This window comes from Sphaeramia orbicularis, chromosome 16 (assembly GCF_902148855.1).
Source record: "Sphaeramia orbicularis chromosome 16, fSphaOr1.1, whole genome shotgun sequence".
Taxonomy (NCBI): domain Eukaryota; kingdom Metazoa; phylum Chordata; class Actinopteri; order Kurtiformes; family Apogonidae; genus Sphaeramia; species Sphaeramia orbicularis.
In genome coordinates, this window is record NC_043972.1 from 25176826 (window position 1) to 25202860 (window position 26035).

General features: G+C 35.1%; 1 protein-coding gene across 5 annotated transcripts in view; it reads right to left on the reverse strand.

Moving 5' to 3' along the window:
• The window catches only part of grb10b (growth factor receptor-bound protein 10b), a 112664-nt gene that overhangs the window by 43100 nt on the left and 43529 nt on the right, over positions 1-26035 (reverse strand). For 4 of the 5 annotated variants that reach the window (XM_030157605.1, XM_030157603.1, XM_030157604.1 and 1 more), the window contains one exon: positions 4054-4363. In XM_030157605.1, coding sequence (XP_030013465.1) covers positions 4054-4363 — 310 coding nt within the window. Of the gene's footprint in view, positions 1-4053; positions 4364-7169; positions 7222-26035 lie in introns of those variants that run through there. The other variant, XM_030157607.1, reaches the window with a different exon arrangement.

Consider the following 26035-nt stretch of genomic DNA (forward strand, 5'->3'; position numbering starts at 1 on the left):
ACAATTTTACCAATATTCTGCCTCAGTTTATCAGTTTTTCATTTACACATGTGCGTTACAACTTACATTATGTTTATGCATTTTTTTGGCAGATGCTTTTTTCCAAAGCGACTTACAGGGGAAAACAAATCAAATCACTCAATCAATCAAATTTTATTTATGTAGCACCAGATTACAACAAAAAAGTTATCTCATGACACTTTATATATAGAGTTGGTCAAAACCAGACTCTAAGCCAATTTACAGAAACCCAACAGAATCATTATTATTAACATCAACATTATTATTACAAATACACAAAACATTTAGTAACAGGCAGAATATTAGTAAAATTGCATGCACTTCTCTTAAGATGTTTCAGGTTGTTCATATTGTTCAGGTTATTCAAATTTTTGTAAAAGGATAGTTTGTTAATATAAACATTTTCATGTAATTTTTCTTTTTTTAATACTAAAACAAAGATACAATCTGCTGTTTTCATTATTTATAGGTTATTATGGTAATATATTAATAGTCTGACCCAACTGAGATCTAATTGTTCTGTATGTGGAATCTGAATTAAAATGATTTTTACACCATTGATTATTAATATTTTCAGTGTATTTCTTCCTATGGGCCGGATTGAACCCTTTGGCAGGCCGGATTTGGCCCCCGGGCCTTATCTTTGTCACCTTTGAATTAGAGCATCCAGGTTCAAACTCCAGACAAACAAAATGCAGACAGGTTCAGGACAAATTAGTATAGAATTATACAGGTTCAAGGATTTCTTTGATTAACATACACATTCCATGTTTCTCAATATTTTTTACATTTATCAGTAGTGAGTCTTCATGAGAAGGTCAGTCTATCCACGTCATAAATTTCACTCACGACACGTGTCCAGTCCAGAAGTGTTGGGGAGCTTCACACAACCATTTTCGAGTTATGGCTTTTTTTTGCACCTCCTTGAAGTTGCACTTTTTATTATGTATAATTATAAGGAAAAATGTACCAGTGCTTAAGACAGTGGTTCCCAACCTTTTATGGCTCGTGATTCCATTTTAACATCACAACTTCTGGTGACCCCAGACATTCGACATGAAGACTTTTTTTTTTTTTTGCTAAAATGAATTTGTTTTTGATCGTGTAATAGTTTGCTATACTATGTTACAAATAAACGTTAATCTTAGACGACATTTAGTCTATATAATGTATATTATTATGGACGGAGGTAGAAAAGCCAGGTGTAGATTACTGCACAAAGTGAGAATTTTATTTTCCTTGGTCAGGATATGTACAGTCAGTCCAGCTTGGATTTACAAGGCTGACAATGAATACTGAACAAACAATAACTCAGATTATGAATTATGAAAGAGCTGCAGCATCTGAAACCGACCACAATGAACATTTGAAAGATAAACAGTACCACAGTGCTTCAGTTTCAGCTTCAGTTTGTCATGTCTTCTATGTATTGGGATTGTCTCTGTCAACTCACCATATAGTTTTTATTAGTAATTTTTTTTTGTATCATTCATTCATTCATTTTCTGAATCCTCACTAGGGTCACGGGGGTCACTTGGAGCCTATCCCAGCTACTTATGGGTGAAGGTGGGGTTCGCCCTGTACAGGTCGCCAGTTCATCGCAGGGCTGACATATAGAGAAAAACAATCATTCTCATATTCACACCAATTTAGATTAACCAATTAACATATCAGTGCATGTCTTTGGATGGTGGGAGGAGGCCGGAGCCACGCAGACACAGGGAGAACATGCAAACTCCACACAGAAAGGTCCCACCCCCATCGACTAGTGTTGGAACTGAACCCAGGACGTCCTTGCTATGAGGCACGACTGCTGTCCAGTGCAGCACCGTGTCACCCAAATTATTTTCTTTAAATCAATTACTAGAAATTTCAGGTGACCCCATTTGAATTCCAGGTGACCCCACGTGGGGTCCCAACCCCGAGGTTGAAAAACATTGGCTTAAGATCATGACCTAGTGCCAGTTATCAAAAAGTGAGATCTTTGAGAACTTCGAAATGAGACCCGCTGACACATGAAATATGTTGGAAGAGAGAGTTGCAATTAACGAAGGCATTGCTGTACAGTATTCAGGCTCATGTCTGTTTCTGTCTGATCTACCCATAATGAACGGTCTTTCAGCAAGCGGAAATCACAGACCCCTGCAGCTGGCTAGCTAATTTTCTGCAATATTTATTACCCATCAATATTGAATCAAGACATCACTTTAAAGTGGTTTTTAAATTAGGCACATACAGTGAGAAGTCTGTGTCCAAAAGAGGGGGATTTGACAGTCGATCATCAACTTTTAAGGATTCTGTCATTTTTTTTTGTTTTTTTAATATCACGAAAGCTAGTTTGTGAAAGTCGAGCTCCGTAGCAAACGCTGGGATTCAGTATACAAGACTCTCTTTCTCCCTTTCTCTATCTATCTCTGTCTCTATGTAGAACCCAGCGAGTTCAAAAGGGAACGGGTCTTTTGATGTTGTCCCATCTGAGCTGGAGAACAGGGTTATCCAGAGGTCAGGCCTGAATAATAAGAACTTCAGGACGCGAGTCTCAGTGTTTCAGAGAGAAAGCGAGAGCGAGAGCGAGCTCATAAGACAGAATACTCCATTACCTGCTCATCCCTCATCTGTTCCTGTCAAATACCACACAGAAAGAGAATAATAGCAGCTGACACCATTTCGCCTGTAATTGCGTGTGCAGTTTGTGTGTGTGTTTGTGTGTGTGTGTGTGTGTCTGTGAGCACATAGCCTCATTTAAATGTATAGAATAATAAACCCTCGGGGAGAAGGTGGGTTACTACACCTCAAATTGAAGATGACACTTGCACTTGGTTCTCCAATGAATGAGGATTTCACTTTTACTTTCTGCTGGTGTAGTTTGAGAAAAAGAGGGAATGACAAGGAGGGGTGGGTCATCGAAAGGCTAAAGATAGGGAGAGGGAAGGAAACACTGTGCCCAATTACTAGGAAGGTACACAAGGGATAGGGTTAGGATTTACTCTAAAAGCCTTCTTTTCCATCGTGGGGAAACTTACAGGTTTTCAGCTCTGGGTGTGTGGATAGCGGCCACTTATGTTCAAGTAAGTTATGTTGTAAATGTGTATACACAGTTAGAAATGTCAGCTTATTCAGATTTCATCCAGTCTGAAATGCCTGAAATGTACTAGAAGCCAAATTTCCTGAAAACGTTCCACTTAAACTTCTGTAAATTCAAGAAACATGTCCAAGCAATTTGGTTAATCTGCTTATAACACTCTTAGAGTTAAATGTTGTTGTGGACAGAAACAAGACATACCCATTATGTCATCACCTTCCTAAAATAAGTGTCTAAGTTAAAGTGGTTAAAGGTAGGGTAGGAGATGATTTCCTGGAGCATTTTTTACTATATTGCTTTAAATCCCCCTCACACCCTGACTGCAACCAATGAATTAAATGCTCTAACACAAAAATAAAAAATTTTAGTCACCTGTGGAACGAACAGGACTGAAAAAACACCATCCAATCATTTTAACCGGCCCATCGAAATGACTGAATGGTGATATGTCTATCAAATTCAACTGTCATTTGTCCCTCCTCCCTCCCCTCTCTGTGAGTACAATCAATCCAATGGAGGCGTGGCTTCGGGGGGGATGCCTGAAGAAAGAGGTTTGGACTTTTGAATAGTGTATTTTCAAAATGTAGCTTGCTCGAACCGTTTTTACACCATCTCCTACCCTACCTTTAAGTTTTTTATGTATCCTGAAAAATCTGAAAAAATTATTTTAGGAAGGTGATGATATTTAACAGTAACTACTTTTTTTTTTTTTAAAAAACAGCAGCACAACTGAGTAGCTGCAAATAAGACTGACTAACTATTAATGAAATGAGCATCTGCAGTATTTCTTCCATTTTTCCATGAGTTTTCCTTAATCAAATGAAAGGTCAGACTGAGGGTGTTGTATATTATTGTAAAAATTTGCAAACCCCCTTGAGGTTTATTTGTGAATTACATGAATAAAAGTGACTTATCTTGACAGAAAACATTCGTTGGTGTATTCAACCTACCTGACAGCGAGGATGTGCATGGGTTGTGATCGTCGGAGGCTCGTCTGGGGCGAGTCTGCAGACGAGGAGGAAGAGGAGGGCGGCTCTGGGGATACGTGGCTTGGCACGTGTGAGTGCTGACCCTGCCGCTGCTGGTTGAGTTGTGTGTGATGGTGATGGTGATGATGATGATGGTGGTGGTGTGAGGAAGAGGTCTGTCCGTTGTGGAGCAGCGGGGTGGACTCTGTCTGCTGACCACTACATGTGGAGTACAGGCTCTCCAGCGACGAGTTCATGTCATTCACCAAGGCTTCTAAATCAACATCATCCTCTAAAAAAACAGAAGACAAAAGAAGTGACAACAGTCAGTATCATACATGGTATAAACAACAATATCAGATCAAGAGTTTAGGTCACAGGTGTCAAACATGCGGCCCGGGGGCCAAATCCAGACCGCCAAAGGGTCCAGTCCGGCCCCTGGGATGAATATGTAAAATGGAAAAATTACACTGAAGATATTAACAATCATTTTAGTTAAGGTTCCATATTCAGACTAATTCAATCTCATAATAACCTATAAATAATCCTATAAAATAATCCTATAAAACTCCAAATTTTTCTCTTTGTAAATGTAAATGTTTTTATGTATTTACACTAAAACCAAGCATAATTTCGCAAAAAATCTGAATAACCGGAGCAAATATGAACAACCTGAAATGTCTTAAGAGAAGTGCAATTTTAATAATATTCCAGCTGTTACTAAATATTTTATGTATTTGTACATCCACTGTGATCTGTAAGTTATAATGTACATGTGGAAATGATAAACTAAAGCATAATAGTGTTAAAATTACATTGTTTTTTTGTTTGTTCATGTTATTCACATTGTTTGAAGGGTTAGCTGGTAGATGTAAACATTTTCACAATGTAATTTTACTTTTTTCACTGTAAAACATAGAGAAAAGTTTGGAGTTGAAATTATTTATTTATTATTATGTTATTATTTTACTGGTCCGGCCCATTTCAGATCAAATTTATCTGAATGTGGCCCCTGAATTAAAATGAGTTTGACACCCCTGGTTTAGGTCACGCTCTGTTAGCACAGAAATTGCCTCAAAACTATGTGGAACTCAAAAAAAAAAAAAAAAAAACAAAACAGCTAAATCAAAACCACAACTACAAAATAAAAGAATGAAAAATGAAAGTTGTTGAAGTCTGCAGGAATGGTTTCAAATATTTGAGGCACAAGAAATAGAGGTAAAGTCCCTGGTTGTTGCTGGGACTTTCCCATTTCTATTTCAGTTTCTGTATTATTTCACTGTGGCCAGAGGTTGAACCCTTGACTTTACTTCTGCGCCACCTTAATTCTAAGAAATACAAAAAAAAAAAAAAAGGGAAAAAAAAGGCACAAGTTACACATGAGAGCCCAAAGACACACACGTGCACAGACAAACACACACACACACACACACACACACACACACACACACATATACTGGTAACAAGTTTTGCCAGTGCTCAATCAGCAAGACTATCTTGACTATGCACATTGTGTTGCCCTGTGAGCCAAATCTCCAGGGATAACAGGTACAAGTACCAGCGTGCCCTGTAACACCTTTACCACAGGGGTTGACAGCAGAGCCAGGTCTGTGTGTTAGCATCTGCTCTAAACCCAAAGCATGTATACAAAAAAAAAAAAAAAGAAAAATCTGCTTTAAAAAAGAGGACGCAGAAATCCTTTCGGAGGACAACTCTATCCTCAAAGCCCTTGTGAAAACCTCTAGGCACATTCACATTCATGAAGTGAATTTTTCAAGCAACTCCAGAAGCATGTCATATCAAAGTTTAAAGGGAGCCCTCATCTAATTCCTTCCCACTGCGAAAGTTTGATCATTTGAGTAACCAGGGTACCTACCTTTGCTTTTTCTAAAATTACAATCTGCATGGGTGACTTATCTTATGATTAATAATTCTCCAATATGAAAAGGAAATATATATGTCATGAATGCATCATCAGGTCTCTGGGCTCAGACACCACATCCCTACTGCAGAACACAAATCCACCACTAGGGGGAGACGAGCTCTACTTGTGGAAATCCTGACTCTCCAACTCATTTGGGTGCATGTGAAACCAACAGCTCCATGCAGATGTTTGCCAGTTTTTAATGTTGTGATTGGAGTTACAGCAGAGTTAGTGGGTCACATGGCTTTGTCTGCAGCTCTGACACAGGTAAAACTAATGTGTTTTCTTTTCCCGACAGCGTTTCAGGTTGCTGTATCACAGGTGTCTGTGAATCGCAGGTGGTTAATCTGTAGGTATTAATAGCAACAGGTAAGCTGGAGCAGCTACTTATAGATAACCTGGAGAGCTGAAGAGCTATATACCACAGGACACAGGGTGCATGAGAGCCCATTGACAAGGCTAAAGACCTGAGCAGACATATGGAACACAGTAAACAGCACTAGTCACCAGCTATGATTAACATAGAAATACACTTTTTTTTCTTTTAACCCTTTCATGCAAGAATTATGATAACCTTAATCAATTTTTTTTCCTGAGTGTTTTTATTCCTCTTTAGGCATGAAAAAAACAATGCGATTGAAAATGTTCTTCTGAAAAATAAATGTAAAAAAAAAAAAAAAAAAATGATAATGATAATGAAAAAAAAAATCGTATGAACCTGTTTTTCATGAAATTGCAAAAATGTCCACTCAGCTGGACACCACACGTTTAATTTTTGACACACAGAAACATGTATTTACTGATAAATTGTGTGAAAACTATGGGGAGGGCTTGTGATTCTGGAGTTTTATGCTCAGCAGAGATCTATATAATGTTACCAATTCATATTAGAAAAGATATGTAGTGTCTTAAAACTTAAATAAAGATATGTGTAAAAACAAAACAAAAACAAAAAGAACAACAAAATCCATGTCCACTGTAGTGACCAGTATGCATGAAAGGGTTAAAGGACTGTATAATCAAAGAAATGCTTACGGAGAACAGTGAAAACAAACCAAACCAAAACTAAAAATGCTAATTTTTTTTTTTTTTTTTTACCTTGAACAAACCATTTTTCTTTATGCAATATTCACACTAGGTGACATGTATACAGTAGCTTCACTAGTAAGCTGACCTGCAGTTTGGCCTCAGTAGCGAGCGGGCAGCGCTGTTTGCATACAAAGAAACACTGCCACAAACAAGCATGGGTGTATTATTTGTGCGTCATATGACTGCACTCACCTGTGCATGTCACAACTGAGCAAATAAAGATATGCGTCATGCACTGGGGTATGAGTCGGACTGACTGATGACACAGAAATCGCACAGGCAGTCATGCACACACAGGATTTAATTAAACTCATTAGTATTTGGTACCAGGGGGCAAAATTAAAAAAAAAAAAAGTTGTTCTTTCTTTGGTTGGAGTTCAAAAAGCATAAATTGTCTATGTGTCTGATTACACTGGTCAACAACAAATTTATTGTTTAAGCTTTTTGAGCTGATTTAGGATCATTTTGGTGTGCTGAATCCAAAAATCACATTAATTTTGCTCAATCAGGTCAACTTTCTGAACTATGCTACATATTGGCTTTTTAACATTTTTGCTTACATTTATGGGCATTTTCACATCATATGATACAAAATTCTTTCATATTTCTTGCAATAAACAAGTTCTGAAGATTTTACTTTTGCCAATTTATGATTAAAGTTTTTTTTTTAATATTACAGGTGAATGAAATGGCTTTGACTAGAAGATCTTGCGAAAATAAGCCTGACGTATTCTGCTACATCTGCGGTGAATACACCATTGTACCTAACAGGAATCCTGCTAGAAAATGATTTTTTTTCTCTTAAAACCTATTTTGGGTGAGAACTATATAAAAAAATCAACTGCTAAAGTCACAAAAATGTAATCAATTTTGTGAGAAGATCAAATTTTTCAAAATCAAATTAGCAAAAAACCCTGACCTGATTGAGAAAAACAGATGTCATTTTTGGATTTAGCGGTACAAAATGGTCCTAATTCAGTTGAAAAAACCTAGACAACTTGCAAAAAACATTTTTTTGTAACCCAGTGTTATGACAGGGACAAAAGGGGACATTTTGGAAGTATATTTCTGCATATTCTGCATGCACATCAAATGCAAAAGCAGTCACATGTACCACTACAATATGACCGCCATGAATTAAAACAAACAAAACAAACCTGGATAAAGCTACAGGAAGCAAATGACAGAACTGTTGAGGGTAGTTAAACTGTAGAATAGACTGAGCGCAGAACTAAAGCATATTTCCAGTATGATTGTGTTTAAAAAGAGGCATAAAGAAATTATTTTCCAGAGGCACATTGATAAATAAACTCCATAAGGTGTTTGTTATTTGGATATTAATTTTGTGTTGGTGAATGTGTTGGAATATGAATGAGTGACTAAATGTACATGTTTGAAAATTGCTGATAAATTTGGGACAGTGTTGTTTTCAGTCAATATGGAAAGGTTTGAAGGGGTAGGATTAGATAAGTTTATACTTCTTCCAACTTCTTTTCGCTCATGTACATTTTGAGGCTTAAGACGTTGCAGTTTTAAGTTACTGTTTTGTTCTCATTCTCTTGATCATCATTTATTTGCATTTCTGTTTTTACATGATCGAAATAAAGATATCAATCAAACATTGTGAATATGCGACTGTGATGCAACAAACTTTGACACCGAACTCTATATCTAGTTTTCCAAAATCAACTTTCCAAGTATTGTTTTGAACTCATGAATTTCATGAGTTCAGCTGCAACCCAAACACACACTACGTCACCAGGTTGTTGATAGTGGTCACTCACCACCATTAATAGGGGTTTACAAAACAAACTAGAGGCATATCAGCAATTTATAGCTGAATCCAGCGGTAAAACATCACACAGTAGCTGTACAGTGGAATTTTATGTTCTGCAAATACTTTAAATATGGTGTTATAAATAAAAACATACTGTGACTCTTTCATCTTGATAGAATAGACTGACCTCTGGCAGTGGTTTACAATTTATTATAGATAAGATAAGATAAGATAAGATAAGATAAGATAAGATAAGATAAGATAAGATAAGATACGATAAGATAAGATAAGATACTTCATTGTCGAAATTTAGGTGCACTATCAGGATAGAGCACAGGTGTCAAACATGCGGCAGGGGGGCCAAATCTGGCCCACTAAAGGTTCCATTCCGGCCCATAGAATGAAAGTGTAAAAATGAACCTGAACAATCAAGGTTTTCCAAATCATTTTGGGTCAGGTTCCACATAAAGACCAATGTGATCTACAGTAAAAATAACAACACAATAACCCATAAATAATGACTACTACAAGTTTCCTTGTGAAAAATTATGTGGAAAAATTTTAAGTAAAAAAATAACATTACACTGTGAAAATATTTACATTTACAAAATTATTCTTTCACAATAAAATACAAATAAATACATAAATAAAAACAAAGATGAACAACCCCAAATGTGCAATTTTAACAACATTATACCTGTTACTAAATGTTTTGTGCATTTATGGATCTACTGTGATCTGGAGTTGTGTTAATAATAACAGATAATATTGTAGAAACTGTTCAAATTTTAGCTCCAAACTCCAAAATTTTAACAATATTCTGCCTGTTACCAAATGTTTATGTAACACTGTGTGTAATGTACATGCATAAATAATAAGTCGAGGCATAATATTGTTAAAATTGCACAAATTTTTCAAATGAAATTTCTGTTTTTTCAGGTTATTCACATCTTTTTTGTAAAATGTAAATATTTTCATAACTTAATTGGGGGTTTTTTGTACTAAAACAAAAAGAAAAACTTGGATTTGTCATTATTTGTAGATTATTAAGTCATTATTTTACAGGTCTGGCCCACTTGAGATCAAATTGGGCTGAATATGGCCCATGAACCAAAATGAGTTTGTCCCCCCCCAAGGACAGAGACTCATAAATAGTAATAGTAATAAATAGTGAAAATAACTATAAAAATATATAATAAAAACAAAATATGCATCACTCACATATCAGCATCCATTCATTCATTCCCTCACACATCCACCACATATATATCGGGACTGACGATTATTTTTTATAACTGTTTATTAATCTGAAATGTTTCATCTTGTCGTCAATATCATAGCAAAGGTCTCACTAACCTATTTTATAACTTGGTCTGAAGTATGTGTTTAATACCCTGATGGGGTAAAGAATAACTCCGACTTTACTGTCCTCATTTGCTCATTCTTTGATTTCTCCCATGGTTTGTGTTTTCTCATTTTTTACAAACCTATAAGAGCTTCATTTAGGAGGGGAAAAAAAAAAAAACAGCCCAAGCTTCGTCTATTGTCTGAGCCATGCTACATACAGAATTAAACCACTGTAAAATTCATCAGGTCTGGAAATAATCTGCATAAAAGCTGTTGTGAATATTACAGATCATTAGTGAGCTAGACACTGACCAAAACAATTCTATTGTATTGATAACACACACATATGGCTCTGGGTTCCTACTTAACCCAGGAATGTAGTCTTCGCATTTTTTGCAATTATTCATGCATTCATTTCTGGTGGTTAAAAACAAAGAGGAGGGGCAAATAAGTAAGGGGTATATATATATATACAGTACATCAATTGAAAACACATACGCACAAGAGACAGAAAGGGGGATAAACAGCCTTTGAATACCAGCCCAGCATAGTGGTTTCCATTGAAAGGGATCAGTGGGAATATAGACAGTGCAAGTCTAAACTGTTAAGCGTGGCTCCACACTGGGGAGTACAATACCTCTGGTGACAGTGCACACATACACCCACTGAGGGCCAAGCCTCCTAATGGGGAGGGAGAGTGTGGGAGGGTCAGAGGAAAACAGGAGGAGTGGTGGGACGGGAGGAAAAACAGACAAACATGGGTGAAAGGAGTAAGGAGTGGAATAAAGACACAGACTCACATGACAGACAGACTAAAAGGGAGGAAAAAGAAGGGAGTTCAGACAGGGAGACGGCAAAGGTTGCAGTGTCCAAAAAGATTTTTTTTTTTTACATTAAAGTGAATATTTGAAGCATTTTTACATAATGCATTCAGGTATATCTGCTTCTGTAGATATAGACCACGCGTTTTAAAGCAGGGGTGTCAAACATACGGCCCACTAGAAATGTAAGGATTACACTGGTCAACAACAAATTTATTGTTTAAGTTTTTTGAGCTGGTTTAGGATAATTTTGGTGTGCTGAATCCAAAAATCACATTAATTTTGCTCAATCAGGTCAACTTTCTGAACTATGCTACATATTGGCTTTTTTAACATTTTTGCTTACATTTATGGGCATTTTCACATCATATGATACAAAATTCTTTCATATTGAAGATATCTTTTTTTTTTTTTTTTTGTGCACCGTGTGTGCCTGAGTGACAGAGACAGAGCGGAGCTAAATGACAGCGTCAGTGTTGAACTAGCATCCAGGTAAAGACTGGAGAGTTTATCACCATGAAAAGGCCTTCCAAGGCCTTAACTGCACAGTTTAGAAGAGGAGAAAAGAGGAGGAGGAAAACTAATCCAATTACAGAGGTATGGAACCTGTTCTAATGAAATGAAGCAAAGTTGGCTAATAATGGAACTGTAGATGATTAAGATATGAGATATCTGCTAAGGTGTGGTTTACTGATGAGGAACTGGGTTATATATGTTTATAAGTGGTTTATATATGTTTCTATATGGTTTACATATGTTTCTGTGCGGTTTACTTCTGGTTAGCTGGTTTATATATGTTTCTATCTGGTTTAACTGCTGGTTAACTGGTTTATATATGTTTCTATCTGGTTTATATATGTTTTTATCTGGTTTATATATGTTTCTGTCTGGTTTAACTGCTGGTTAGCTGGTCTATGTATGTTTCTATCTGGTTTAACTGCTGGTTAGCTGGTTTACATATGTTTCTATCTGGTTTACTGCTGGTTAACTGGTTTATATATGTTTCTATCTGGTTTACTGCTGGTTAACTGGTTTATATATGTTTCTATCTGGTTTATATATGTTTTTATCTGGTTTATATATGTTTCTATATGGTTTATATATGTTTTTATCTGGTTTATATATGTTTCTATCTGGTTTAACTGCTGGTTAACTGGTTTATATATGTTTCTATCTGGTTTATATATGTTTTTATCTGGTTTATATATGTTTCTGTCTGGATTAACTGCTGGTTAGCTGGTCTATGTATGTTTCTATCTGGTTTAACTGCTGGTTAGCTGGTTTATATATGTTTCTATCTGGTTTATATATGTTTTTATCTGGTTTATATATGTTTCTATCTGGTTTAACTGCTGGTTAGCTGGTTTATATATGTTTCTATCTGGTTTACTGCTGGTTAACTGGTTTATATATGTTTCTATCTGGTTTATATATGTTTTTATCTGGTTTATATATGTTTCTATCTGGTTTATATATGTTTTTATCTGGTTTATATATGTTTCTATCTGGTTTATATATGTTTCTATCCGGTTTAACTGCTGGTTAGCTGGTTTATATATGTTTCTATCTGGTTTAACTGCTGGTTAGCTGGTTTATATATGTTTCTATCTGGTTTAACTGCTGGTTAACTGATTTATATATGTTTCTATCTGGTTTATATATGTTTCTATCCAGTTTAACTGCTGGTTAGCTGGTTTATATATGTTTCTATCTGGTTTAACTGCTGGTTAACTGATTTATATATGTTTCTATCTGGTTTATATATGTTTCTATCTGGTTTATATATGTTTTTATCTGGTTTAACTGCTGGTTAACTGATTTATATATGTTTTTATCTGGTTTATATATGTTTCTATCTGGTTTAACTGCTGGTTAACTGATTTATATATGTTTCTATCTGGTTTATATATGTTTTTATCTGCTTTAACTGCTGGTTAGCTGGTTTATATTATGTTTCTATCTGGTTTAACTGCTGGTTAACTGATTTATATATGTTTCTATCTGGTTTATATATGTTTCTATCTGGTTTATATATGTTTTTATCTGCTTTAACTGCTGGTTAGCTGGTTTATATTATGTTTCTATCTGGTTTAACTGCTGGTTAACTGATTTATATATGTTTCTATCTGGTTTATATATGTTTCTATCTGGTTTATATATGTTTCTATCTGGTTTATATATGTTTTTATCTGCTTTAACTGCTGGTTAGCTGGTTTATATTATGTTTCTATCTGGTTTAACTGCTGGTTAACTGATTTATATATGTTTCTATCTGGTTTATATATGTTTCTATCTGGTTTATATATGTTTTTATCTACTTTAACTGCTGGTTAGCTGGTTTATATTATGTTTCTATCTGGTTTAACTGCTGGTTAACTGATTTATATATGTTTCTATCTGGTTTCTATATGTTTCTATCTGGTTTATATATGTTTCTATCTGGTTTATATATGTTTTTATCTGCTTTAACTGCTGGTTAGCTGGTTTATATTATGTTTCTATCTGGTTTAACTGCTGGTTAACTGATTTATATATGTTTCTATCTGGTTTATATATGTTTCTATCTGGTTTATATATGTTTTTATCTGCTTTAACTGCTGGTTAGCTGGTTTATATTATGTTTCTATCTGGTTTAACTGCTGGTTAACTGATTTATATATGTTTCTATCTGGTTTATATATGTTTCTATCTGGTTTATATATGTTTTTATCTGCTTTAATCTGCTTTAACTGCTGGTTAGCTGGTTTATATTATGTTTCTATCTGGTTTACTGCTGGCTGCTTTGTGATCTCCTCTCACGCTTTGCACATCTTTGCACTATTTTCACGTAAGTGACGTTGTGTATGGATCGCACCCTCCTCAACCTGCTCTAGGGAATTTATACATCCTACTGTACATGTGTTTGTGTCTCTGCTCAGTCAATGAGCCGCCCTTACCCGACCCCCAAGTAAAGTGTCCTGAGTAACCCGGTGATTCGCACCTCACTAATTTCTTTAAACAGGATGGTGAGGAAGATAAAATACATGAAATAACTAAAACTAATACTAAAATTAAACTAAACTAAAACTAAGCATTCAGAAAAAAAAACAATAACTAATAAAAACTAGAAAACCTGCTCTAAAAACTAATTAAAACTAACTGAATTAGAGAAAAAAAAGTCAAAACTAATTAAAACTAAACTATAATTAAAAATCCAAAACTATTATAACCTTGCTCAGTATGTCTGTGTTTAGGGCTTTTATTACCTCCGCCAAGGAACAGCAGAGGTTATGTTTTCATCGGGGTTTGTCTGTTAGCAAAGTAACTCAAAAAGTTATGGATGGATTTGGATGAAATTTTCAGGAAATGTTGATACTGGCACAAGGAACAAATGATGAAATTTTGGTGGTGATCGGGGGGTGGGGGGGATTGACCTGCACTCACTGACTGCTGTTCTACTTCTTATTCTTATTCTGTTTATTTGTCTCAAACTTTGAAGTAAAAAAAAATAAAGAACTAGAAGCACTCGGAGACTGCAGACCTCCGCCAAGGCAGATCAGTGCCCCGGATATGGATGAAAATTTCAGGAAATGTTGATACTGGCACAAGGAACAAATGATTAAATTTTGGTGGTGATCGGGGGTGGGGGGGCAACTGATCTGCCTTGGCGGAGGTCTGCGCTGTCTTTTCTAGAAAAGCACTCCCCCACCCCAGATCACCACCAAAATTTCATCATTTGTTCCTTGTGCCAGTATCAACATTTCCTGAATTTTTCATCCAAATCCATCCATAACTTTTTGAGTTATCTTGCTAACAGACAAACAGACAAACGGACAAACCCAGATAAAAACGTAACCTCCACTGTTCCTTGGCGGAGGTAAAAAAAAAAGCTATAAAAGCAAGAAGTCAATGACATATGGACCCATTAATGGTCATTCACCACAGAAAAAGTAATGAAATACAATAAATATAACATAAATGTACATATGAATCAACTCATAAACACAGTTTGAGAAGGGACAGAAAGAAACAAAGGTTTATCTCAGGGGTCTCAAACACGCGGCCTGGGGGCCAAATGCGGCCCGCCAAAGGTTCCAATGTGGCCCGTGGGATGAATTTGCAAAGTGCAAAAATTCCACAGTCAAGGCTGTGGAACTCATTTTAGTTCTGGTTCCACATACAGACCAATATGATCTACAGTAAAATAATAATAGCATAAAAGCCTACGAAAAAGAATGACTCCATATTTTCTTCTCGGTTTGATGTGAAAAAAATATTACACTATGCCTATAAATAATGACAACTTCACATTTTTGTCTTTTTTTAAATGCAAAAAATAACATTAAATTATGAAAATAGTTACATTTATAAACTATCCTGAGACAATAAAATGTGAATAATCTGAACAAATATAAACAACCTGAAATGTCTAAAGAAAATTAAGCACAATTTTAACTATTTTCTGCCTGTTACTCAGTATTTAGAGTCTTTGTGGTAGATACTTCAGGGCAAAAATAGGGCTGACAAGCCACTCCAGGACCCACAGAAACTGAAGTCAAGGTCGTCATTGAGACTGATGGACAAACAACAGTGTCTTTGTAGATCCGATCCATAATGCACATGTAGAAATGATAAGTTGAGGCAGAATATTGTTAAAATGGCACTTATTTTTCTTAATAAATTTCAGTTTTTTCAAGTTATTCACATCTTTTTTTTGTTTGGATAGTTTATAAAAGTAAGTATTTTCATAATTTAATGGGGGTTTTTTTGCACTAAAACAAAGACAAAAATTTGGAGTTGTCATTATTTATAGATTATTATACAATTATTTTACTGGTCCGGCCCACTGCAGATCAAATCGGGCTGAATGTGGCCCCTGAAAGAAAATGAGTTTGAGACCCCTGGTTTATCTAGTCCTGCCCCTTCCTTACTTTCAGAGTCAGATTCATAACAGAATATACTCCCTTCATCTGCTGTCTATCACATCAAAATAGATAACAATGAATAACTAGTCATGGCACCTTTGTATTGGTTGTATCACCATGATCCAACCATTTTGCCAGAAATAAACATAAATAGAGACCAAACTATTTATTTTATATAACTGAAAAAGGTGGATCCAAACTGCACTGCATTTGACACGGTGAGATATAATAAGAATTTGGTGCCCCGGTAAACACACAAGTCATATAATTTATAAAACTATAGCCAAGTGTATAGTGTTAGCACACATTATTAAGATACTTTGTGGAAAAATGCTGTCCCCATTTGATGACACATGGGGTTGATTTTGAAGTTGCTGAAAACTAGCCCTTTAAATATGGTAAAGTTCACTTTTATTCAACCCCTCTGTTTGACCCATCCTAGTACATAATCAAGGCGTAGTGGTTTCCCATTCATGGCGCCTGAGGACCAACTCCAGATCTGTGCCAGTACCTTGGTCAAGGGCACAACATGCAAACTCCACATGGAAAAGCCCCTGTCCAACTGGGAATCAAACTCAGAACCTTCCTGCGGTACCAGGGAATCATGCTAACCACAGCCCCACCATGCTACCCTTTAATTTATACAGATTAAAAAACATAAAAAAAAAAAACTCAACAGAAGGGGATGGTATGTATAAGTTTGTCATCTTATTGCATGTCAGTTAAGTTCAATAAATGATTTAACAGTTAAAAACAGAGACTGATAACAAATACCATATTGAAAAGTCCCAAAATACATGTACTTGAGACAAATCATGAATCATCGGTACAGCAGTTAAGTTAATATTAATCAGTATTATTGATCAAATTTACAACACAAACTGAGAATTCATAATTTTGATCAAATACCAAGTAACACATTAAATAAAAAGTGGAATCTTAGAGTAAAAAAATACTTAATTGATAATTTATTTTAGATTTTAACCCTTTCATGCATGAATTATGAGAACCTTAATGGGTCAAAACACAGTAATATCCCATCAGAGAGCAAACTTTAATTAACTGCCATTCCAATGTTTATTTCAATATAAAGTAGCTCCTTGTTTTGAATAATCCCTTATGGTCCAACTAAAGCAAAAATTAATTTAAAAGTAAAAATGTGGGACAAATTGTCTCTAAAATGTCCCGTCAGAGAGATTTTGAATACTGTTTTTTGACCCTAATCAAGTTACCTTTCCTGAGTGTTTTTTGTTCCTCTTTAGGCATAAAAAAAAAACAATGCAATTGAATTTTTTTATGAAACTATTTTTCATGGAGTTGCAAAAATATCCACTCAGCTGGACATCATGCCTTTAATTTCTGAAGCAAAGAAACATGTATTTACTGATACACTGTGTGAAAAGTATGAAATACATTTTTTTAATGCTGCGAATCTGGTGTTTTGTCACATTTTAACATACTGTAATATTAATTATTACTCACTTTATGGAGATAATATGCAAAAAAAAAAACTTTTTGTTTAAGAAAAATGGTTAATTACAGTCTATTAACAATAACAAGCAATTGATTTACACTCAAACCTGTTACTGCAGATCAGATTGATCAAGAACAGCAAAGTTACAGTAATGGTATGAATTGCAGTGTATGGGATGATGCATAAGTGTCCACTGTGTTGGCTGATATGGAACTAAAACAATAAAATCCATGAATATATAAGAGAACAGCTGGAGAATAGCTGTCCACTGTAGTGACCACTATGCATGAAAGGGTTAAACAAATAATGTAGGCAATAATTACAGGGCCAAAACATTTTTTTTTTTTTTTTTCAGTGTAAAGCGCCCCAATAAGCTGTCAGAATTACACTCATGATGGCATTACATTGAAGTAATGTTCAATTGTTTTATATCCATATACCTGCCTTTTGCACCTGCTTTTTATTTTTTTTTAATGTGTTTGGTTTCTGTTTTTATCTGCTGTATATAAAGTGTCTGAGTTCTATGAAAAGCGCTATACAAATAAAATGTACTATTAATATTATTAAGTCAGTTAAAATAATAAATTACCCATGGAATTTAATCTGACATTCAACTGTTTTTATATGACATGTATAATGCTATACACTACCTATACACCGGTATCTAATCCAACAATATCAACATGATTATCTACAGGGGTTGGACAAAATAATGGAAACACCTTAAAAAATCAACAAAATATAATTTAATATGGTGTAGGTCCGCCTTTTGCGGCAATTACAGCCTCAATTCTCCGAGGTATTGATTCGTACAACTTGTGAATTGTTTCCAAAGGAATTTTAAGCCATTCTTCAGTTAGAATACCCTCCAATTCTTTTAGAGACGATGGCGGTGGAAATCGACGTCTTACTTGAATCTCTAAAACTGACCATAAATGCTCAATAATGTTGAGGTCTGGGGACTGTGCCGGCCATACGAGATGCTCAACTTCATTAGAATGTTCCTCATGCCATTCTTTAACAATTCTAGCTGTATGGATTGGGGCATTATCATCTTGAGGTGAAGGTGTTTCCATTATTTTGTCCAACCCTGTATGTGTATTCTCATTGGAATTAAAGTTGTATACTCATTGCACAATCATGGAAAAACTTTCTTCAATTTTTACATCCCTGTCCAATGACTACAAATTCTGTTATTGAATGTTGTAGAACAGGGGTGTCAAACTCATTTTGGTTCAGGGGCCATATTTAGCCCAATTTGATCTCAAGCGGGCCAGACCAGTAAAATAAAGACTTAATAACCTATAAATAATGACAAATCCAAGTTTTTCATTTTGTTTTAGTACAAAAAAAAACCCAATTAAATTACGAAAATATTTACATTATACAAAAAAAAGATGTGAATAACCTGAAAAAACTGAAATTTCATTTGAAAAATTTGTGCAATTTTAACAATATTATGCCTCGACTTATTATTTATACATGTACATTTACACACAGTGTTACGTAAACACTTGGTAACAGGCAGAATATTGTTAAAATTTTGGAATTTGGAACTGAAGTGTGAACAATTTCTACAATATTGCATTTCTTCTTATTAACACAACTACAGATCAAAGTGGATCCAGAAATGCACAAAACATTTAGTAACAGACAGAATATTGTTCAAATTGCACATTTTGGGTTGTTCAATTTTGTTTTTATTTATGTGTTTATTTGTGTTTTATTGTGAAAGAATATTTTTGTAAATGTAAATATTTTCACAGTGTAATATAAATATGTATATATTTTTTTTCACTTCAATTTTTTCCACATAATTTTTCACAAAGAAAATCTGTAGTTGTCATTATTTATGGGTTATCGTGTTGTTATTTTTACTTGAGATCACAGTGGTCTGTATGTGGAGCCTGAACCAAAACGATTTTGACAGCTTTGACTGTTCAGGTTAACTTTTGCTCTTTCATCCTGCGGGCCAGAATGGAACCTTTGGTGGGCCAGATTTGGCCCCCGGGCTGCATGTTTGACATCTGTGTTGTAGAGGAACTGGAAGTGTGACGTCCTTGCAGGTCTAAGTCATTATAGGTGACAGGGCACTGAGCCTTTTGGGAGGGGTTTTCTCCTGTGTTTCCACGTAAATAAAATTCCAAAAGCAAATATCATATTGACGCATGTATTTCCGATGGTGGAAGTGAAAGAAGTAAAATAGATAAACAGAGGAGAATCCCTTTGGAAGATACGTCTAATGAAGATTCAGGGGCGGTTTGTTTTTGTATACGTGGGTGTGAGTTTGCGTTTAAGTGTGTGCATTTGTGTTTGTGACATGTCACTCTGTGTCTACAAAGGAATAAGTGAAATAACTGGAGGTGGGAGCTTCATTTCCAGGCCTGAGATCATGGCTGGTCCACCCCTCCAGAGCCACGCCGTCAGATTACTGCACCGCATTGGTACCATTGATGGGATTTGTTGCCTAGCAGCTGCATGGCCAGCTGAAACACCCCCTTCTCAGTTTCCCCCCTCCCTTCTTAGAAACAGCGATCGCATCCATGTAACCAGCCAGGGTTTGAGGCGTGTCGATAAAGTTTTCTCATACAAACATGGGTCGTGCACGTACGTACTCCCAGCCTTTTGATGTATGACACATTAGTATTAAGTTACAGAATTAGCTGATACTGTACACCAGTGACGCCAGCGGAGTGACACAAAATCTAATATCAGTCACTTTAAAATGTTGTCTCTTGTCACGGTTCCACACTCATGACTCATGTCTGTGTTTAATACCATCTCAAGGCTATTTTTCCTGCAAGATTACACAAAAACTATTGCAGTGATTCTCATGAAATACGGTGAAAGGATGGATATGAGCCAAATCATTGCCTATTTTAAATCTTTTTGTAATTGCATGTGCAGAATAGGGAGTGTTCTTTTTGTATAGTATTATATCCACACACATTGAGATAGAGAAAAATTAAGTGAAAGAAATTAAAAGTCTCCATAACTTTTACTACAATTGTTTTTAATTTGTTTGAGTTTATTTGTCATTGTTAGAAAACAAGTTACAATGAAATAAAGGGTTGCTCTCCTTCAGTGTAGGCACAATGTATAAAAAAATATATGATTAACCCTTTCATGGATAGTGGTCACTACAGTGGACAGTTGTTCAAAGGTGTTCTTTTGTATATTCATGGATTTTGTTGGTTTAGTTCCATACCAGCCAACACAGTGGACACTTATACATCATCCCATACACTGCAATTCATACCATTACTGTAACTTTGCTGTTCTAGATAAACCTGATCTGCAGTAACATGTTTGAATGTAAAAAAATTGCTTATTGTTATTACATTTAATTAACAGTTTGTTTGTTTGGTTTTTTTGCATATTATCTCCATAAAGTAAGTAATAATTAGTATAAGAGTATGTTCAAATGTGAGAAAACATCAGATTAGCATCATTAAAAATGTTTTTTTTTTTCCATAGTTTTCACAGTATATCAGTAAATACATGTTTCTTTGCTTTTAAAATTAAACGCATGGTGTCCAGCAGAGTGGACATTTTTATAACTCCATGAAAAATAGGTTCATAAAAAAATTCAATCACATTTTTTATGCCTAAAGAGGACTAAAAAAAACGCTCATAAAAAAAAAAGTCTTGATTAAGGTTCTCATAATTCATGCATGAAAGGGTTAAAAACACAATACACAAGACAACAACAGCTCAGCAGCAGGAAATACTTTTAAAAAAGTGCAGGCAGTATAAGTGCGTATGTATTGGCATTATGAAGAGATGCAAGAGTAATGTATGGCAAAATAGCAAATTGATGAAATAATATTATAGAAAATGTTCAGATCAAATAAGAGGTAGGCAGAATGGGAAAAAGAAAAAAATTAAATCAGGTATGGAGGCTGGTGCACACCTAAAAAGTCTTCAGGGGACAGGTGCGTAGGAGCAAGAGGTACAAGTTCTTCTTCAAAAAGTAAAAACACTTTAAACTTCTCAGACTAAATGAATCCAGTCACCACAGAACAGACATTTTCATTTTAATTAATGAGCCCAAGGCATATTTCTTCATATTTTAATTGTGCTATTAATAAAATGTCAGGGTTTGGATGAACTGTCCCCAATCAAATGTTCAAAAACATCTTCAGTCTGTTTGTTTAGTTCAACTAATAACCAAACATAAGCTGTTCACTTTCATGAAACCAAGGAAAACTGAAAATTGTGGTTATAAATGACAAACTAAAAGCAATCAAATTCAGAAACGTATGCATGTAACATAATCGTACTTAAACTTCAACTCTAAGGCCAAATGACGACTGCAAACCTTAACCAAAATGACATCACCTTAGGTCTTGATGATATCATATGTTTTTACATCAGCTACGGACGATCAGTTTTCTCCTGGTATTTACCCACATATTCTTTGAGGAGATAGGATGTCAAATAATAAGACGTCTTATTCATGTAACTCCAAAATTCACAAGGCTCTGTGCACAGAGACAGTTCTAGAACGTTACAGACAATGAGTCCAGCTATAAGACTGGACTCACTCTGACATGGAACTCAAACAAAGAGCGGACGCCACTCCAACAGTGCAAGTCTGTGACATCGCATCTCTGACTGCACAACACTTACGTATGAACCGTGAAACATGACCTCATCCAGCTGGACTTTTGAAGAATTTTTGCACTTCAGTAAAAAATTAACACTTTGACTTACAGTAAATATAAACTATAAAGGTGTGTGTTTATTTACAAATTACATCACATGGACCAAATCCGATCTTTTCAAGCTTTGCTGGAAACCATACATAAGATATGTGTGTTCTAAAATATCAAGGAGTATAGGAATAATTAATAAAACAAAGTATTTATTACCACAAAAAGCTTTACATATACTTTACTTCACAATGATCCTGTCTTATTGTGTTTAAGTATAAATCTAACTTACAAAAGATGTGCACATTACAAAAAAAAGAGCTGTAAGGATTATTAATCATTCAGGCTACAGAGACCACACCAATCCACTATTTTTGAAATCATCACTATTAAAAGTTTTTGGCCTAGTTTTTTTTTTTTTTTTAAATCCAATATTTTTATTGATTTTCTGGCGTGAAAGAAGAGATACAATACATGTTCAATTAAAGACAAAGTTTTTCAATACAGAAAACAAACATCTAACTCCCAACCATCAAAACAAAAATAAATAAATAAAATGAAAACATAAATAAACTAGAAGCACTCGGAGAGCGCAGACCTCCGCCAAGGTTGATCAGTGCCCCCCCCCCGTGGGCCCCCCCACGCCAAGGAGGTTATGTTTTTGCCAGGGTTTGTTTGTCTGTCTGTCTGTTTGTTTGTTTGTCTGTCCGTTAGTGTGCAACATAACTCAAAAAGTTATGGACAGATTTTGATGAAATTTTCTGGTCTGCGCCCCCCTCGTGGGCCCCCCCACCCCCGATCACCACCAAAATGTAATCATTTTTTCCTTATCCCATTTCCAACAAACCCTGAAAATTTCATCAAAATCTGTCCATAACTTTTTGAGTTATGTTGTACACTAACGGACAAACAAACAAACAAACCCTGGCAAAAACATAACCTCCTTGGCGGAGGTAATAAATAAAATAAAAACATAAAAAATAAATATAATAAAATAAAAACATAAATAAAATAAAATGAAAACATAAAAAAGAAAAAATAAATAAAATAAAAAAAGGACCCCCCCCCCCCAAAAAAAAAAAAAAAACAAGAAAAAAAGAAAAATGAGGACCATTGATTTACTGCCTTTAGAGTCCCACATGACATAATTAATGAAATAATGAGCTGAGTGTTAGAGTTTGCAAAAGAAGTCATAAAGAGGCCCATATCTTGTCAAATTTCGTGTCAGAAAAGTGAAGAGAATATTGGATTTTTTCCACACTGATCTAGTTTTTACTTTTAAAACAGTGTTAGTCCAGGTTATGTTAGTCAGACTACCTAGTAATCTGCAAAACATGCTCAAAATGAGAGATGAAGGCTTCAGTCTAAGGGCTGAACGTAACTTCATTTACCCATCCACACTACTCTGAAAAGTCTGTGCACTTCTGTATGTGGGATCAAGTTATGGAATAAACCTGATGACACTTTAAAGTCATGTAAGAATACACTGCTATTTAAAAGAGAATACAAACAAATGTTAATCGACTCATACAAATACATGGAGTAATCAGACCACTTTCATATTTTGGTATGTGTAATGGGAGATATTTGTGATGGATTTATACAGTTGTGGAAAAAATTATTAGACTATCAAAAGTCATTAAAAACAATGGTTATGCAATCCACTACTAACTCCTGTGTGTATAATGTGACTAAAACAGACAGAAAAGAAAACATGGAATGCCTAAAAGCACTGTTTTTGGCAGTACAATGCCATAGATTGATAAAGCACTTTGTGACTCTGTCTGTGAAAAGTGCTCTATAAATAAAATTTACTTTACTTTACTTTACTTTAGATATTAACCTGTTAAACCCTGACCATATTTTCAGGGGAAAAACGCCTAAAAAGACATACCCAAAGTAAATGAAGAATTACTCCACAATAACAAGGTTCATATGGATGTTCTTGGTGTCTCTGGACATTTAGAGACCTCACAGAATCTATTCCCATTGTCTAAAATATTGTATCTATTACTATGCCTGAGTAAACTGTAACAAACTAAAAGAGAAATTGGAATTTTTTATTCTCGCCTGTTTTTTTTCGGCTGGATTGACGATGATATGCATAAATTAACTGTTCGCGTCGGAGATTTTTAATAGCGTATATTTCACCCCACAAAGATTAAAAATCATGTTTGAACATTAAAGTTTGCACTGAAATACACTTTTGATGTACTTTTGTTAACATTAGGGTCTAAACTTCGGGGAATAGTTGAAAAAAACACCCACTGTCCTGACTTTTTATATTTTTATAGTAGATGAATATTAATATAATTTTTTCGGCCCGCGGGTGGGCCGATAGGGCTAAAGAGGATTTATTGTAAGAACTGAAGTGATTTTGGTTATTATCAAGAAAACATAGAAAATGGATAGATATCAGCTCTGCAATTAAACTATTTTTGTTGTTATCCTTATATTTGTCCAAATAAATGTACCTTTAGTTGTACCAGGCATTAAAATGAACAAGAAATTGAAGAAAACAAGGGTGGTCTAATAATTTTTTCCATGACTGTATGTAGTTTGGGGTTTATGAATTACACCCTGTATAGTTTAGTCTCTATTTGTTTGTTTTTTTCTTTCTGGCAGAATGGTTTCACAATGGTGATACAACCAATACAAAGGTGACGAGTTATTTTGATGTGATAAATAGCCAATGAAAGAAATATATTTGGTTATGAATCTGACACTAAAAATAAGGAAGGGGCAGGACTAGGTAAACCTTTGCTTCTTTCTGTCTCTTCTCAAATTGTGTTTATGAGTTGATTCATATGTACATTTATGCTATATTTATTGTATTTCGTAACTTTTTCTGTGATTAATGACCATTTATGGGTGCATACTGTATGTAACTGACTTCTTGCTTTTATTGTTTTTTTTTTTTTGTTTTTTTTTTTGTAGGTCTTTTTGCTTTTTTACTTAAAAGTTTGAGCCAAATAAATTAAACTAAACTATTTATAAGCGGATCGTAAGTACAAGTGCAAGTAGTTGGTAGCTGTTCTGGCTTTAGAGCAAACACGCATAATTATATTTACCAGAAAACAGCTTTAAACAACTTCAACAGCTAATCCATTGTGACTTAATTCATAATCTGTCTTTTGTATTATACAGTATGTAGCGATTCAAGTGGAAGCAGTAGTACAGCTTGGCCATGGTGTGCTGATGTCTTTAAATAAAGTTAAACAACAGCATTAGTGACACAGATCTCACAAAAATCAAAGCTCAAAAATCAGAGTTAAAACACATATTTGGCAAAAAAAAAAAAAAAAAAAACAACAGGGTATCCTTTTGAATCATTATTCAGGCAGTGTAAGCAAAAATGTTCCTCTAGTTAAAGCCATCTCCATTCATCTGAGTTCTCCTGTGTTCCCTCCATTCTGGCCGATCATGAAAAATGACAATGTAATTTCTGCTCCATTTATTTCCCATGCTAGGGCCAAGCGTTCTAATTCACTTGTTGAGTCGTCGCAGACTCCCCGCCCTTACCTTCCATGCTGGGCCAATATTGTGCTTAAATCTCATGCTCCGATTGTCATGGATGAACCCTGTATGGCACAATTAGATAGACGGCGTAATTATAATGGCACCCTGCGTCCATGCAGATCACCCTTTGAACTGCTGAAATGTTTACAGCGGAAGAGACCCAAATATATATTAACTCCCTCGAGCCACCCTCCCCCCCCGCCCATCGCAGGATAATGAGCAGCAGGCCACTCTCCACACTGTACAGACACACATTCACTGTATAGATGTATGTGTGTGCAGCAGCAGTGCATTAACCTGTATGCACAGAAAAGCAGTGACATCTAATAATAGTGGAAGAACTTTCTGTGGTTTCTAGATGTGCCCAAAAATAAATTAAATGTAATACTGTAAAATCAGTGTACAATATTACAAAAAAAACAAAACATACAATATTTTATCACTCGTCACTTTT